Source organism: Pristis pectinata, chromosome 14, assembly GCF_009764475.1.
Source record: "Pristis pectinata isolate sPriPec2 chromosome 14, sPriPec2.1.pri, whole genome shotgun sequence".
Taxonomy (NCBI): domain Eukaryota; kingdom Metazoa; phylum Chordata; class Chondrichthyes; order Rhinopristiformes; family Pristidae; genus Pristis; species Pristis pectinata.
Window position 1 is genome coordinate 3,669,450 of NC_067418.1, and position 18,393 is coordinate 3,687,842.

At 47.7% G+C, this 18,393-nt stretch overlaps 1 protein-coding gene across 10 annotated transcripts in view; it reads right to left on the reverse strand.

The window, feature by feature from the left end:
* LOC127577915 (liprin-beta-2-like) overlaps positions 1-18,393 on the reverse strand; it is a 285,732-nt gene that overhangs the window by 70,935 nt on the left and 196,404 nt on the right. For all 10 annotated transcript variants that reach the window (XM_052029589.1, XM_052029588.1, XM_052029584.1 and 7 more), the window contains 4 exons: positions 15,562-15,673; positions 3,935-3,967; positions 1,071-1,132; positions 354-429 (listed from right to left, as the gene is read on the reverse strand). In XM_052029589.1, the coding sequence (XP_051885549.1) occupies positions 354-429; positions 1,071-1,132; positions 3,935-3,967; positions 15,562-15,673 (283 nt within the window). The remainder of the gene's footprint in view (positions 1-353; positions 430-1,070; positions 1,133-3,934; positions 3,968-15,561; positions 15,674-18,393) is intronic.

Genomic DNA, 18,393 nt, shown 5'->3' on the forward strand with positions numbered 1-18,393 from the left:
TCCCCTCTCATTCTTCTGTACTCCAATGAGTACAGTCCAAGAGCCGACAAACACTCCTCGTACGTCAGCCCTTTCATTCCGGGAATCATCCTCGTAAATCCTCCCTGAACCCTCTCCAACATCAGTACATCCTTTGTAAGATGAGGGGCCCAAAACTGCACACAGTATTCCAAATGAGGTCTCACCAGTGCCCCACAGAGCTTCATCAACACCTCCTTACTTTTATACATTATACCTTTTGAAATGAATGCCAACATAGCATTCACTTTTCTTACCGCTGACCCAACCTGGAGGTTAACCTTTAGGGTATTGTCAGTCTAGGCCAAGAGGAGATAATGGAATGGCCTTCCTACCTTGAGCCATCTGCATCATCTGCTTCATCATCTTGCACTGGGACAGGAGGCGACTCAACTCTTCAATCCGCAGATCCTGGACCAAACGAGGACCATCTATGAAACGGTTGACCACTCCGAAATGAAGGAACCCGCATCTTTATAGTGCCTTTCACAGCTCTGGGGTCTCCCAAGGCACTTCGCGGTGATGCGCTGCGGAGGGGCGTCACTGTTGTCGAGCTGGGGGGGGGGGGTGGGTGGGAGCGCGCCGACTGATCTTTGCACAGCAAGATCCCACAAAATAGCTAGAGGTAGTGAGCAAACCAGGACTTTCTTCTTAGAATAAAGAAGCCACGCTGAATGGCGGAACTCACCGTGATCTTCTGCAGAACGGTTTCAATGGGATCTTTTACATTCCAAGAGAGCAGACAGGGCCTCAACTCTGGGTCTCAGCTGACAGACAGCACCTTCCACAGCAGGGCACTCCTTCAGCACCACAGCGAAGCTCCAGCCTTAGGGACTGGGTCCAAAACCCTGAACCACAAGCTGCCGATTCAGAGGCAAGAGTGGTTCCCACTGACCAGCGACCCGAGGCTGCCTCTACAAACACCAGTGTGACAGCAGGAAGGCTACTGCCTTGCACAGTGCGGATGGAGAGTTAGGGTGTGGTGCGTGCTGTGGTCAGAAGGAATGAGGGAAAGCTAGCACGGGAAAATATTTGCGGACATTATTCCTTACCTTTTCTTCATTGGCAGCCAGTAGAGAATCCAGTCCAACCTTTAGTTTCTGCACCTCTTGGTCTGCAACAGAGTTGGTTCAGTTATCAACCTGCTGTTTTGGACCCTTCACCGTAACCCCTTCAACCTTTCAAAGCCCAAGTATTTTGACTATTGTTAAACGCAGAGCACAGACAGTACAGCACAGGAACAGGCCCTTCGGCCCACGATCTCTGTGCTAAACCCGATGCCAAATTTAGTTTAAAATCTCTTCTGCCTGCACGTGGTCCATAACCCTCCATTCCCCGCATATTCATGCGTGTATCTAAAAGCCTCTTAAACTCCACTATTGTATCTGCCTCCACCACCACCCCTGGCAGCCCGTTCCAGGCACCCACCACTCTCTGTGTAAAAAAAACATGCCCCGCACATCTCCTTTGAACTTTCCCCCTCTCCCCTCAAATGCATGTCCTCTAGTATTTGACATTTCCACCCTGGGAAAAAAAGATTCTGACTGTCTACCCTGTCTATGCCTCTCATGATCTTATAAACCTCTATCAGGTCTCCCCTCAGTCTCCACCGCTCAAGAGAAAACAACCCTAGTTTGTCCAGCCTCATAGCTCATGCCCTCTAATCCAGGCAGCATCCTGGTGAACCTCTTCTGCACCCTCTCCAAAGCCTCCACATCCTTCCTGTAATGGGGTGACCAGAACTCCACAAAGTACTCCAGATGTGGCCTAACCAAAGTTTTATACAGCTGCAACATGACTTCCTGACTCTTATACTCAATGTCCCGACCAATGAAGGCAAGTATGCTGTACGCCTTCTTTACCACCCTATCTATTTGCGTGGCCACCTTCAGGGAGCTATGGACTTGGACCCCAATCCAAAACGATCATTCCTTCAATCTACATCACCGGGAGCTGGTGAATCACCGAGTTGTGGGAGGTTCTTTCATTTCAATGGCTCGCAAAAAATTTAACACCACAGGACATGCAACTGTATGGCACAGTGACACAACTGGTAGACCCACTGTCTCACTGCGCCACACACCCCTACTCTGACTTCCAAAGACATGTGGGTTTGAAGGTTAACTGTCCGCTGTAAAATGCCCCTAGCGTGTAGGTGGCTGGTAGAGTCTGGGGGGAGTTGATGAACATGTGGGGAGAATAAAATGGGATTAATATAGAATTGGTGTAAGTGGGTGGTCAGCACAAACTCAGTGTGCCGAAGGGCCCATTTCTATGCTGTATCTTTCTCTGAAGCCTTGTTGGTGAGTTCGAGCCAGTGTTAGTGACTGAAGCAGTGCCTTTTTCATGTTGTTAATGTTCCTGCCTCAACCGCTTCGTCTGGCAGCTTGTTCCATACATGGACCACCCTCTGGGTCATAACCTGGGAATGATCAGTAATGAATGAAATCTTGTGGGGAGGGAGTTCAGGAGAAACCTTTTCAGCCGGAGAGCGGGGCAATGTGGAACTCACTCCCACAGGGAGGGAATGAGGGGCAGAGGATTTAAGTGGGAGCTGGTCAGGAGAGAGGAACAGAATGGGGTAGGGAGGGGGTCAGGAGGAGACTGGTTGGCCACAAACACAGAGCAGAGGGCTGGATAGCTGTAAGTACTGTGTAAATGAATTGTTTTCTCCCAAAATTTACAGCTGTACAATAACTCAGCACTTTGAAAGAATTACCTTTGGAAAAAGTTGCTTGTAAGAACAAAGTGAGACTCACAATTTAAGTACGAACAATAGATTTGCATTTCAAATTTCCTCTAATTTTACTACCTACTGCTCCGAGGAGAATTACTTTTTTAAATTCTTAATCTCTTTGTTCTCTTCCCTATGAGCTACTGTTTTACACCGAGGGTAAAACCAATGTGGTTTTATTAATCTGATCATTCAAACTGACAGGTTGGATGTGGTTCGACAGTGGGCTGCACAGTGCCACAACCAGTAGAGCTGCTGCCTCACAGCGCCAGAGACCCGGGTTCAATCCCGACCTCGGGCACTGTCTGCGTGGAGTTTGCACGTTCTCCCTGTGACCGTGTGGGTTTCCTCCTGCATCCCAAAGGCGTGCGGGTTGGTGGGTTAAACTGGCCGCTGTAAATTGCCCCCAGTGTGTGGGGTGGTGAATTCTCAAGCTGCCCAGGATGGGCTCCTTCCTCTCGTCCTTGGAATCGTCAGTCCAGGCTGCAGTGGTGTTACCACTACACAGTGCAATCCCACGTCAAGTGTAGATATCACACGGAGGTTCTATTGTGGGATCAGGGCCATTTTTATTCCAACCATGTCTTCTCTGATGATGACACCTCAATGTCAAGTTTACTTGATGATTCAATGTATTGGCAATGAAGTCATTAATGATTTTGGGCTGTAAATGGTTTGGAAAGAAAATGTGATGCTTGTGCCACAAGCCTTCACAGCTCACCATCCCCTCTTTCCCAAATAACCCATATCCAACACTTCACCTGGCCAAATCCCCACCCTCATTCCCAGTTCAACTCAAAAGACATTTGGATAAGTACATGAAAAGGAAAGCTCTAGAGGGATACGGGCCAAATGGGACTAGCTTGGTGGGCACCATGGTTGGCATGGACCAGTTGGGCTGAAGGGCCTGTTTCTGTGCTGCAAACTCTATGACTCTCTATGCCAGATGACTCCCAATAATCTCCCGCAAGTGCACCTCCTCTCCCCGTGAACCCCTCTTCCCATCTCCACCCGTTCCCTCTGCATCGCACCCAGAACCAAGACCCTCTTCCTTCTCCCAAACGTCCCGTCCACCCGTGCTTCCCGACCCCACCCTCTATTCCAATGCCCCGCGTGCTTCCCCCCCCCCCCCCCCCCACCCCAGCCACAAACAACCCCTGCAAAGAGACAGTGAGAGCTTACGTTTGTCTTTCAGCTTCTTCCTATACATGTCCTCTATGATTCCCCGGGTGAACAGTGTAAGCGGGAGGAGACCACAGAGGCAAAAAGCAAAGATTAAACGTTGAAACCACAAACGATCAGGAGGGTTGGCATTGCCGCTGGGGGAAATGTGCGCTCCTGGGGGGGGGGGTCCCTCAGAATCGCGGCACACCCCCCCATCAGCTCCACCCCCAGAGACCACTCCCCGCACATCCTTGACTCCAGAGTTACGGCTTCAGAATCACTACAAAGCACCACGAAAGAAATTGCTTCATTCTGTTTTCAAGTTCCATCATTAACAGAGTCTGCTGTTTTGTGATTAATTATACCAGTTCATTACCGACTGGAAGAACCCACATACTTGTGGGGGCTACATCACCGGGGGCTTTTAAAGAGGAAGTGGATAGATTTTTGATGGATCGGGGACTGAGGGCTTTGGGGAACTGGGACAGAAGAGACGAGGACAGAGAGACACAAGAGACTGCAGATCCTTAACTCTGGATCAACACACAATCTGCGGGAGGAACTCAGCGGGTCGAGTAGCATCTGTGGGGGAGGAAAGGAGCTGTCGACATTTTGTGGTGAGACCCTGCATCGGGAGGTGAGAGCTGGGGCAGGTCAGCCATTATTAGTTTGAATGGTGGGGCAGGCGTGAAGGGGCCGAGTGGCCTATTCCTTCTCCTATGTTCTTGTGTTCATTAGGAAGGCATTGCTAATATATGTCTTGCATTTTACTGGCAGGTCTGAAGCTGTCCTTCCCTGACCTTCAACTTATATCGATGCACCACAGAAAGCATCCCATCTGGATGCATCACGGCTTGGTACAGCAACTGCACTGCCCGAGCTCAGCACATCACGGAAACCAGCCTCCCCTCCATAGACTCTGTCTACACTTCTTGCTGCCTAGGTAAAGCAGCCAGCAAAGAGAAACAAAGGACTGCGATGCTGGAATCTAGATGAAAAATATGATGATGCTGGAGGAACTCAGCAGGCGAGGCATTCTCCACGGATGCTGCCTGGCCTGCTGAGTTCCTCCAGCATCATTGTGTTTTTCAACGTAATCAAAGACCCTACCCACACCGGACGTTCTCTCTTCTCCCTCCCTCCCATCGGGCAGAAGATATAAAAGCCTGGAAGCACGTACCACCAGGCTCAAGGACAGCTCAGTCCTGGAGAAGGGTCCTGACCCGAAACGTTGACCGCCTGCTTGTCTCCACGGATGCTGCCTGGCCTGCTGAGTTTCTCCAGTATCATTGTGTTTTTCACCTAGATTCCAGCATCTGCGGTCCTCTGTATCTCCAGCTTCTATCCCCAGCTTCTATCCCGCAGTTACAGGACTATTGAACGGTTTTTTAGTACGATAAGACGCACTCTTGACCTCACAATCTACCTCGTTATGACCTTGCACCTTATTGTCTGCCTGCACTGCACTTTCTCTGTAACTGTGACACTTTATTCTGCATTCTGTTATTGTTTTCCTTTGTACTACCTCAATGTACTGTTGTAATGAAATGATAAGCAGGTTTTTTACTGTACCTCGGTACATGTGACAATAATAAACCAATTTACTGTGTTCAATGGACACGAGGGGCTCGGGCTATCCCTACAACTGGAATTGAGATACAGGTGAACCTCAATTGAACCAAATGGCTGGTGAGACTTGAGAGACAGAATGTCCTCCATCTGGACCCAAGTCACTGGGTAGCAAAACAAACAGGAATCAATTAAATCAGGAACAATTGAGGAGGAAGCGATCTGAAGGATAACAGAGGGACTTTGGCTTGCAATGGGTGGCTGAGGTTAATGAACGGAGGCAAAGGGCTCAATACGCAAGTCATCTTTCTCAGCTAACGTCTTGCAAAGGTCTGGGTAACCCACCAACCTCAGGTTTGCCAGACGTGAACCCCGACTGTGTTGTCCTAGGCACTCACGCCATTACCATCACAGAAGGTAGTAGTTCCCTCCAACTGTTCTAATCACCTGAGACACCTCTGTTGGATCTTACTAACCCCACTGTAAGTGAAGGAACACAAACCAGCCATCAGCACCCTACCCTCCCGCTAACCCTTTTAAACCCAGTACTGTCCAAGTGATTCTCCTTAGCACCCGTTTCCCTCCTTTCTAATAGAGAGTCAGAAACAGGCCCCTTGTCCCACCGAGTCTCCGTCATTCATCACAGAACATAGAACATTACAGCGCAGTACAGGCCCTTCGGCCCACAATGTTGTGCTGACATTTTATCCTGCTCTAAGATCTATCTACCCCTTCCCTCCCACATAACCTTCCATTTCTCTATCATTCATGTGTCTATCTAAGAGTCTCTTAAATATCCTTAATGTATCTGCCCCCACAGCCTCTGCCGGCAGTGCATTCCACACACCCACCACTCTCTGTGTAAAAAACTTACCCCTGACATCCCCCTTATATCTTCCTCCAATCACCTTAAAATTATGCCCCCTCGTGTTAGCCATTGTCACCCCGGGAAAAAGTCTCTGACTGTCCACTCGATCTATGCCTCTTATCATCTTGTACACCTCTATCAAGTCACCTCTCATCCTCCTTCTCTCCAAAGGGAAAAGCCCGAGGTCACTCAACCTATCCTCATAAGACATGCTCTCCAATCCAGGCAACATCCTGGTAAATCTCCTCTGCACCCTCTCTAAAGCCTCCACATCCTTCCCATAATGAGGCAACCAGAACTGAACACAATACTCCAAGTGTGGTCTGACCAGAGTTTTATAGAGTTGCAATGTTAATTTGTGGCTCTTGAACTCAATACCCAGACTAATAAAGGTCAACACACCATATGCCTTCTTAACAACCCTATCTACCTGCGCGGCACCCTTGAGGGATCCATGGACGTGGACCCCAAGATCCCTCTGTTCCTCCACACTGTTAAGAGTCCTGCCATTAACCTTGTATTCTGCCTTCAAATCCAATCTTCCAAAGTGTATCACTTCACACTTTTCGGGGTTGAACTCCATCTGCCACTTCTCAGCCCAGCTCTCATTCCTATCAACATCTTGTTGTAACCTACAGCAACCTTCTGACTCTATATCCAATATTTCTCAGGAAGGAAAGAATCGGGTGCTAAGGAGAATCACTTGGACAGTACTGGGTTTAAAAGGGTTAGCGGGAGGGTAGGGTGCTGATGGCTGGTTTGTGTTCCTTCACTTACAGTGGGGTTAGTAAGATCCAACAGAGGTGTCTCAGGTGATTAGAACAGTTGAAGGGAACTACTACCTTCTGTGATGGTAACGGCGTGAGTGCCTAGAACAACGCAGTAGGAGTTCAGGTCTGGTGTCAGTGAACAAGTCTCAAGGCTAGTCGGAATCCCCATTGAGAATTCTCCTCAAAAATTTCTGGGAATGTCGGACGTTGGGGGGAGGGGAATTGGATGGGATACTGAGGAACATGGAACCAAGGCAATGAACAGAATCTACTGTAGAACAACCTTATTTTGCACCTTTTGCTTAAAAAAACATGCAGAGAAGCATCATCAAAATCTGACCCCAAGCCACATAAAGAGATGTTTTCCCAAACATTAACCCAGAGGTAGACTTTGATGCGATTCTTGAAGTGGGAGAGAGATGTGGAGGGGTTTAGGGAAGGAATTCCAGAGCTTTGGGTCCCGGCTGTCGGTATTGGAGCTTGGAGCTGAGGAGGAGGTCAGATCTGGAGGTGTGCCGCGATTTTGAATTGTGAAGCTGGAGGAGAAAGCAGAGCTGGGGAGGGGCGAGGTCACAGGGGGATCTGAAACCGGGAGGGGAATTTTAGAAGCCCTCAAGGTGTTGAATGGCCCATCTCTTTCCCTGCAGTCCTGGTGGCTTTGGTTATTCTGTGCGTGTGTCGAAGAGCTACGAGCTCGAAGCCTTCAAGTGAGAAAATAATGCTTGTAGGCTCAGTGAATGAAGCAATTTCTTTCAGATTTATGGGTCAACGAGAAGCAAAGATCCCGATCCCTCCAAGAAGCAACATGAACACATCAAGTAAAAGTACATTTGCATTTGCATAGTGCCACATCACGTCCCTTATGTATAATGACCATCTTCAAAGTTCACTAATACCCTGGAGATAAATGGGGCACAGCAGGATCCCACAATCAACAACCTATGTCAAATCTGCTGGTTACAGATTGGTAGAAGAGCGAGGGTGGAGGGGTACCAAGGGTTAAGTAGACCCCTTGCTTCCCATTCACTCATACATCTGACGTCAGGGACATTGGCTTAGTTACAACATCCAGATCTAAAGAGTGGTTCACCAACTTGTAAATGGATCTTTCATCATATCAATTAGACAGGGCTCACTCTGGGTGTTAGGGAATAAAACAATCCTATTTCAATAACACAGCATCATAATCAAATACCTCAGATCTGATACAGCACCAGCTATTATAGAGCAAAACTCTATCCTGTTCAGCACTGGCTCACTCATTAGTACACTAAGTCCTCAGCATCCGCAGATCCTGCCACTCACTTTGTAACTTATAGTAACTTTTATGTCTTGCACTGTACTGCTGCCACAAAACAACAAATTTCATGACACATGTCAGTGACAATGAACTTAATTCAGGTTCTCACAGGGTTAGCTGTGTATTACTGGGAGCGTGAGCTGGGTGCGAGGTTGGGAGCTGGGGTCTGAAGTGCTTGTAAGTTTCAGCTTGTTTGATGAGCTGAAATTTACAGGGTGAAACTCACAGGGATCTACTTCCCACTCCCTTTAAACTCATTGGGTCCATGTGAAAACCTATTATAATACTGTACAACACGTAGGAAGAGAAGTGGAATAAAAGTGTTTTGGAGTAATACGAGCAATGTACAATAGCCCGGAAAATCTGCTTCTCCACCCCGACGGTGCCAGATTATTGTGGGTTTACTATTACAACCAGGACTGCAGCTCACCTTTGGAAAAATTCCCCACTTGCCAACATTATTTGAGATAAAAACATAGAACAGCACAGCACAGGAGCAGGCCCTTTGGCCCACTATGTCTGTGCCGACTGTGATGCCAATTTAAACTACATATCTGCCTGCAGTTCCTTTCCCTCAATGTCAATGAAACAAAAGAGCTGGTCATTGACTTCAGGAAAGGGGGCGGTGTACATCCACCTGTCTACATCAATGGTGCTGAGGTCAAGAGGGTTGAGAGCTTCAAGTTCCTGGGAGTGAACATCACCAACAGCCTGTCCTGGTCAAATCACGTAGATGCCACGGCCAAGAAAGCTCACCAGCGCCTCCACTTCCTCAGGAGGCTAAAGAAATTTGGCATGTCCCCTTTGACTCTCACCAACTTTTATCGACGCACCATAGAAAGCATCCTATCTAGATGCATCATGGCTTGGGACGGCAACTGCTCTGCCCAGGACCACAAGAAACTGCAGAGAGTTGTGGACACAGCCCAGCGCATCACGGACACCAGCCTCCCCTCCTTGGACTTTGTCTTTACCTCTCACTGTCTTGGTGAAGCAGCCAGCATAATCAAAGACTCCACCCAGCCAGGTCATTCTCTCTTCTCTCCTCTCCCATCAGGTAGAAGATACAGGAGCCTGAAGGCATATACCACCAGGCTTAAGGACAGCTTCTATCCCACTGTTGACTATTGAACAGTTCCCTTATACGATGAGATGGACTCTGACCTCACGATCTACCTTGTTGTGATCTTGCAGCTTATTGCACTGCACTTTCTGTGTAGCTGTGACACTTTACTCTGTACTGTTATTGTTTTGACATGTACTACATCAATGCATTCTGTACTAACCCAATGTATCTGCACTGTGTAATGAACTGACCTGTACGATCGGTATGCAAGACAAGTTTTTCCACTGTACCTCGGTACAAGTGACAATAATAAACCAATACATGGTCTGTATCTCTCCATTCCCTGCCCATTCCTGTGTCTTAAAAATCCCCATCACATCTGCTTCCACACCTGCGCTGGCAGAGAGTTCCAGGCACCTACCATTCCTTGTATAAAAAAAACTTGCCTTGTAAATCTCTTTTAAACTCTCTCAACTTAAAGCCATGCCCTTAAGTGCTCAGTTTTGTTCATTCAAATGTACGTGAGGCAGATTGACAAATATACAAAGAGCAATAAGTGGAGAGAGCCTCGGAGGGACTGGTGACTTTGGCTCCAGGCAGTCTCTACTACTGAGGGTCTCCTCGTCTTGTGTGAGGGTTGGTTGGAGATTGAGGCTGGGATGGACTAATGACCCCACTCTCACTGGGGACTACCTGGGCAGCAGGAGATAAACCAGATGGTCACCCCAAGTCCCCAATGCAGTACAACAGCTCAGAATTCAAAGCAGTCTGCAGCGGATTAGAACGTAGAATCTAGAACGATACAGCACAGAACAGGACCTTTGGCCCACAATGTTGGGCCGACATAGCTAATCCCTCCTACTTACAGAATGCCCATATCCATCTATTTTCCTCTCATTCATGTGCCCATCCAAGCGCCTCTTAAAAGCCCCCAATGACTTTGCCTCCACCACCCTATCAGGCAACGCATTTCAGGCATCCACCACTCTCTCAGTAAAAAAACACACCCCTCACGTCTGTTCTGAACCTACCCCCTCTCACCTTAAATGCATGCCTCTCTGGTATTAGATCACTCAATAATGGGAAAAAGATATCGCTTGTCCACCCTATCTATGCTCCTCATAATTTTATACACTTCCAACAGATCACCCCTCAGCCTCCGCCGCTCCAGAGAGAAGAGCCCAAGTTTGTCCAGCCTCTCCTGATGGTACATGCCCTCTAATCCAGGCAGCATCCTAGTAAACCTCCTCTGTACCTTCTCTAAAGCCTCGACATCCTTCCTATAGTGAGGTGACCAGAACTCACCCCCTTCTTCTACAGGGCAACTTCTGAACAAGGTGAGACAGCTTGTCGTGGCCAACATTACTCGGCCCGTTAACAATCCCTAAAGCATCAATCACACAAGAAGCAGTGAAGGAGTAGTGAGAAATCACACGAGGGTCTGGTTTTAGGCACAGGTTTAAGGTGAGAGGGAGGAAGTTTAAATGGGACCTGAGGGGTAAAATTTTTCGTACAAAGAGTAGCTAGTATCTGGAATGAGCTGCCAGAGGAGATAGGATTTCTTTATTAGTCACATGTACATCGAAACACACAGTGAATGCATCTTTTGTGTAGAGTGTTCTGGAGGCAGCTGCAAGTGTCGCCACGCTTCCGGCGCCAACATAGCATGCCCACAACTTCCTAACCCGTACGTCTTTGGAATGTGGGAGGAAACCGGAGCACCCGGAGGAAAACCCACACAGACACGGGGAGAACGTACAAACTTCTTACAGACAGTGGCCGGAATTGAACCCAGGTCGCTGGCGCTGTAATAGCATTACACTAACTGTTACACTACCGTGTCTGCCCTCAGCCTTAAACAACATTTAAGAGGTATCTGGATAGGTACTTGAATGAAATCAAAACTACAGGCCACACTAAACGTAACAATTCACACAAAGGAGTCATTGTACACAGGTGCCAAATGAACATCTAGCTTTTTGCAGGGCTTGATACTGATCTGTGGCCCAAGAAATTCCTTCAAACAAATGCAGCTTTGAATGACAAATTATTTCACAAAGTTCATTAATTTTGCTGCAATCTGGCCAGGGTACTGACATAATGGACTCTATGCTGAGCGTTATTCAGGTTCGATTAACTGGCTGAGTTTATGCCCAAAGAATTTAACAGTGCACAAGCAGTCAATTGTTTACTGTGCTCTCACCCCATTGGTCGGAGGTGTTAAATTCAGGGGATAATTGGCTCACTCAATTATCATAGAACGTAGACCAGTACAGCACAGGAACAAGCTCTTCAGCCCACGATGTTGTGCTAAACTGATTAAGCTATTAATTAAACACCAAACTAAATGAATCCCTTCTGACTACACAATGTCCACATCCCTCCATTCCCTGCACATTCATGTGCTTATCTACGAGTCTCTTAAACGCCTCTGTTGTATCTGCCTCCACTACCACCCCTGGCAGCACATTCCAGGCACCCACCGCTCTCTGTGTTAAAAAAAACCTGCCCCGCACATCTCCTTTGAACTTTCCCCATCTCACCTTAAATGCATGACCTCTAGTGTTAGACATTTTGACCCCAAGAAAAAGATACCGGCTGTCTACTCTAACTACGCCTCTCATAATCTTATAAACTTCTATCAGGTCTCCCCTCAGCCCCCGTCACTCCTGAGAAAACAACCCAAGTTTGTCCAAGCTCTCCTTATAACACCTGCCTTCTAATCCAGGCAGCATTCTGGTGAACCTCTTCTGCACCCTCTCCAAAGCCTTCACATCCTTCCTGTAATGGGGCAACCAGATCTGAACGCACTATGTGCCAACTTCGGAGGACAGAGTGAGATATCTTAGCATCTTATTTCCCTCCATAGATGCTGCCTGACCTGGTGAGTTCCTCCAGCACTTTTTGTGTATTCATCCTGATCAACATCTCTCTCCCCTTCATCGTCTCTCTTTCTCCCCTACCCTCTCTACTCTCTCCCTATAATCTCTGTCTTCAGTCAACCCTTACTGCCCCACGCCAAAGCCAATTCCCAAACCCCGTTAATTCTGGTTGACCATTTGTCTGTTATTTTTGGGATCATGCTGTGTTGCTCCAATATTGACCCAACCAACAGTTATTTCGGTTTGCTCAGTGGATGCAGCGAGTGATGAGAGATGCTTCAGTATAAAATTCGCTTCCATCTAATTTAGGGGGACTCAACTGCACTGGGCAGGCACGGTAGTGCAGCGGTTAGCGTAATGCTATTAGAGAGCCAATGACCCGGGTTCAATTCCGGCCACTATCTATAAGGAGTTTGTACGTTCTCCCCATGACTGCGTGGGTTTCCTCCGGGTGCTCTGGTTTCCTCCCACATTCCAAAGGCGTACGGGTTAGGAAGTTGTGGGCGTGCTATGTTGGCGCCGGAAGTGTGGCGACGCTTGCGGGCTGCCCCCAGAACACTCTATGCAAAAGATGCATTTCACTGTGTGTTTCAATGTACATGTGACTAATAAAGAGATCTTATCTTACCTGCAGACATAAGCCAGCAGGCTTACGTCACCAGAGGGAGTGCAGCACCTGAGGAGGTGCTGCTTTTCAGTCGAGGCGTGAGGCTGAGAGTCCGTCTACCTCTCAGCAGGACAGGATGAAGGATAAAGAGGAGGAAGGAACTGCATCCAGAGCATCTGGGCCAACACTGAGAGTCACAGTCATAGAGTAATACAGCACGGAAACAGGCCCTTCGGCCCAACTTATCCATACCGACCACAGCATCCTCCCTGCTAGTCGCAGTTGCCCCTGTTCGGCCCATAACCCTCCAAGCCCCTCCCCTCCATGGACCTATCCAACTGCCTCTTAAATGTTGCAGCTGTACTCACCTCGACCACTTCCTCTGGCAGCTCGTTCCAGGTACTCACCACCCTCTGTGTAAAGCAGTTACCTCTCAGGTTTCTTTTAAATCTCTCCCCTCTTATCTTGTACATTTTTCCCTCCAGGTTTGGACTCCCCAACCCTGGGGAAAAGACTATGACCGTCCACCTTATCCATACCCCTCATGATTTTATAAACTTCTCTGAGGTCACCCCCCATTCTCCTGTGCTCCAAGGAAAAAATATCCAGCGTGTGGTCTATAATGGTCACATAGACCATAAGACATAGGAGCAAATTAAGGCCATTCGGCCCATCGAGTCTGCTCCATTCGATCATGGCTGATTTTTTTTATCCCTATTCTCCTGCCTTCTCCCCGTAACCCTTAACCCCCCCCTTACTAATGAAGAACCTATCAATCTCTGCCTTAAATACACTCAATGACTTGGCCTCCACAGCCGTCTGTGGCAACGAATTCCACAGATTCGCCGCCATCTGGCTGAGGAAATTTCTCCTCATCTGTTCCAAAGGGACGTCCCTTTATTCCGAGGCTGTGCCCTCGGATCCTGGACTCTATGTATAGAAACATCTCTCCACCTTTGTCCTTCAATTAGCATCGCTGAAGTAGATGATCTGTCACTTATTACATGGCTGTTTACATAGAACACTACAGCTCAGGAACAGGCCCTTTGGCCCACGAAGACTGCCTTGGATACGTTGCCGAATTAAACTAAATCTCTTCTGCCTGAACGTGATCCGTATCCCTCCACTCCCTGCACATTCATTTGTCTATCTAACAGCCTCTTAAACCCCACCATCATATCTACTTCCACCACCACCCCTGGCAGCCTGTTCCAGGCACCCATCACTCTCCGTGAAAGAAACATGTCCCACACACCTTTAAACCTTCCCCTTCTCACCTTAAATGCATATCCTTTGACATTTCTACCCTGGTAAAAAGATTCTGACTACCTACCCTATCTATGCCTCCCATAATCTTATAAACCAGGTCTCCCCTCAGCCTCTGACGTTCCAGAGAAAACAACCCAAGTTTGTCCAACCTCTCCTTATAAGCTCATACCCTCTAATCCAGGCAGCATCCTGGTGAACCTCTTCTGCACCCTCTCCAAAGCCTCCACATCCTTCCTGTAATGGGGGCGATCAGAACTGGACGCAATACTCCAAGTCTGCCCTAATCAAAGTTTTAGACAGTTGTAGCATGACATTCCAACACTTGTACTCGATGCCCTGACCAATGAAGGCAAGCAAGCCACACGCCTTCTTTACCACTCTATCAACTTGCGTGGGCACTTTCAGAGAGCTGTAGACTTGGACCCCAAGATTCCTCTGTACTTCAATGCTGTTAAGGGTCCTGCCATTTACTTGTGGGATTGTGCTGTGTAGAAGCTTTTGAGATGCCCAGAACGTATGATAGGCACTACACAAATGCAAGCTTTTTTTTTCTGTACAATGAGAAAACCTTGAATCGGGTCTTCCTCAGGTTTAAGATCTGATCTCAACCTGCAAGGTCACACCCCCACTCCAGAACCCTTAGCTGGGATTAGGAAGATGGAAGAGAGAGCAGGAACAGAAGTGTTCTCCCCACAACACCTTTCCCCGCTCGGCAGTGAGTGGGTTTCCTCATTGTAGCCGACCCCAACCAGTACCACAGGATGAACAACACAGACATCACCCCCCACCGACTCGAAACCCCAACAGGAGCCCATGCACAAGGAACTGCACCCTGTAAGGAGCTAACGCCATCAGGGCAAGAGGGAGAGGAACAAACCGTGTACCAAAGCATGAGGATCCAGGCAGAAACCAGGGAAAGTATGGACATCTTCAATTGCTCTGGGTGTGTTCCCAGAGGACAGAAATAACTTGGCAACTTTCGTACAGCTCAATCAAAGACAAATTACTCTGGGATGCTGGACATACTTGGCAGATCAGGCAGCAGCTGGGGAGAGAGAAACCTCCAGTGAAAGGGCCATGGAATTGAACTGTCAGCACTCCGTCTCTCCCTACAGAGGGTGCTTGATCTGATGAGTGTCTCCAGCATTCTCTGCGGCAACTGAACAGTTTCTACAGATATTCAGGGATGTACAGGAAAATGGCACTGAGGTCAAAGTTCAACCGATGATGGCAGAACAGGCACAAGGGGCTAAATGGGCTCTTCCTACGTCTATTAGTCTTATAGCTCAGATAGTCTGTGGGGACCACTCCTACCTCGGTCTGACCCGTCACTCTGCACTGAAGCTCTGGAAGAGAGTTGGCTCTGTAACCGCTCAATCTCAATGTCTCTCATGTTGAGCTGTTCCTGAAGATTTTGGATTTCGGCCTGCAGAGGAAGAGAGATTTCAAAACATTAACTTGATCAATAACTTCCAAACATCAGAAATCTGTTATCATTTTTAATTATAACTTTACAAGGCTTGTATTCAAGTGTGCACGCTATAGAAAGGTGTGAATAAGCTGGAGAAGGTGCAAAGAAAATTCACAAGGATATTGCTGGGAGTGGAGGGCTTGAGCTATAAGGAGAGGCTGGACAGGCTGGGACTGTTTTCCCTGGAGCGGAGGAGACTGAGGGGTGACCTGATAGAGGTTTATAAAATCATGAGGGGGGTAAATAGGGTAGATAGTCTATTATCCTAGGGTAGGGGAGTTTAACATTGGTAAATTGGTTTATTATTGTCACATGTACCAAGGTACAGTGAAAAAACTTTGTTTTGCATGCCATCCATACAGATCATTTCACCACACCAGCGCATTGAGGTAGTACAAGGGCAAACAATAACAGAATGCAGAATAAAGTGTTACAGTTACAGAGAAAGTGCAGTGCAGGCAGACAATAAGGTGCAAGGTCATAACCAAGTAGATGGTGAGGTCAAGAGTCCACCTCATTGTACTAGGGGACTGTTCAATATTCTCATCACAGTGGGATAGAAGCTGTCCTTGAGCGTGGTGGTATGTGCCTTCAGGCTTTTGTATCTTCTGCCTGATGGGAGAGGGGGGAAGAGAGAATGTTCAAGGCGGGTGGGGCCCTTGATTATGCTGGTTGTTTTACCGAGGCAGCAAGAAGTGTAGACATGGAGGGGAGGCTGGTTTCTGTGTCTGCCTGCACTGCACTTTCTCTGTAACTGTAACACTTTATTCTGCATTCTGTTATTGTTTTCCCTTGTACTACCTCAATGCACTGTTGTAATGTAATGATCTGCATGAATGGCATGCAAAACAAAGCTCTCACCGTACCTCGGTACGTGTGACAATAATAAAATAATTTACCAAACAGCAAGCCATAGAAGGCGATGGACCAAGTGCTGGCAAATGGAATGAGTGTAGATGGGTTTTTGATGATCATTACCCATGTGGCGTGTTGGAAGGTCCTGTTTCTGCACTGTGTGACTCCATGACTAACTATTCCAAACTAGAAACACATTGAAAGAGTTAAATCACAAGCAGCTCAAACCACTTGGTTTAACCTTCCGCCCTCTGCTCCACTGGAGGCTGTTGGGGACAGTATTATTTTGAAATATTAGAATCGAACACTTGATACACCACAGGGGAATACAGAGTGCACACAACACGTGTCACCTTGCTGATCCCAACAGCTAGGAAAGCAATAATTACTTCCCAACACTACCCCCCCGTGTTCAGAACTCTATCGTTAACCACATGACAAGTTTGAAACTAAATTTTCAAATGTTCTGTTGGCTGAATGCATTACAAACAGCTCCCTTTAGCTGTTACTCTGCATTGATCTCTGATGTGGCATGTGATGTTTAGCTGCTAGTCCAGTCGACTTCTTTGTACCTCATCAGCAGTGAGTCTCGTCAGGGGAAAGTACACAGTTAATGGCAGAACCCTTAACAGCATTGATGTACAGAGGGATCTTGGGGTCCAAGTCCACAGCTCCCTGAAAGTGGCCACGCAAGTAGATAGGGTGGTAAGGAAGGCGTGTGGTATGCCTGCCTTCATTGGTCAGGGCACTGAGTGTAAGAGTCAGGAAGTCATGTTGCTGCGTTGGTGAGGCTGCACTTGGAGTGTTGTGTGCAGTTCTGGTCACCCCGTTACAGAAAGGATGTGGAGGCTTTGGAGACGGTGCAGAAGAGGTTCACCAGGATGCTGCCTGGATTAGAGGGTATGAGTTATAAGGAGAGGTTGGACAAACTTGAGTTGTTTTCTCTGGAGTATCGGAGGCTGAGGGGAGACCTGATAGAAGTTTATAAAATCTTGAGAGGCGTAGACAGTCATTTTCCCAGGGTGTAAACGTCAAATACTAGAGGGCATAGCTTTAATATGAGAGAGGGAAAGTTTAAAGGAGATGTGCGGGGCACATTTTTTTTTACACAGAGAATGGTGGGTGCCTGGAATGTGCTGCCAGTGGTGGTGGTGGAGGCAGATACAATAGAGGTGTTTGAAGAGTTTGTCAGATAGACACGTGAAGTTGCAAGGGATGGAGGGATATGGATCATGTGCAGGCAAAAGAGATTCAATTTAATACGGCATTGTATTCAGCACAGTTGCTGAGTATATACGAGATGAATAGCTGTAGAGGTGAAAGTGAGTTATAGGGAGAGGTTGGTAGGCTTTGGTCTTTATTCCTTGGAATGTAGGAGAATGAGGGGTGACCTTATAGAAGTGTTTAAAATTATGAGAGGCATAGATAAGGTGGATGGTAACAGTCTTTTCCCCAGGGTAGGGGAGTCCAAAACTAGGGGGGCATAGGTTTAGGGTGAGAGGGGAAAGATTTAAAATGGACCTGAAGGGCAACTCTTTCACGCAGAGGGTGGTGAGTGTATGGAACGAGCTGCCAGAGGGAGTGGGTGAGGCAGGTACAACAGTGTCATTTAAGAAGCACTTGGAAAAGTACATGGAGGGGCGGGGCTTAGAGGGATATGGGCTGAACGCAGGAAATTGGGACTAGCTGGGTTGGCACTGTGGTCAGCATGGACTGGTTGGGCCGAAGGGCCTGTATCTGTGCTGTATTGCTCTATGACTCTACAACACAGCTTCTGTTGTGTATAACATAACTCCTTCCTCCCCATTAATGAAACAATC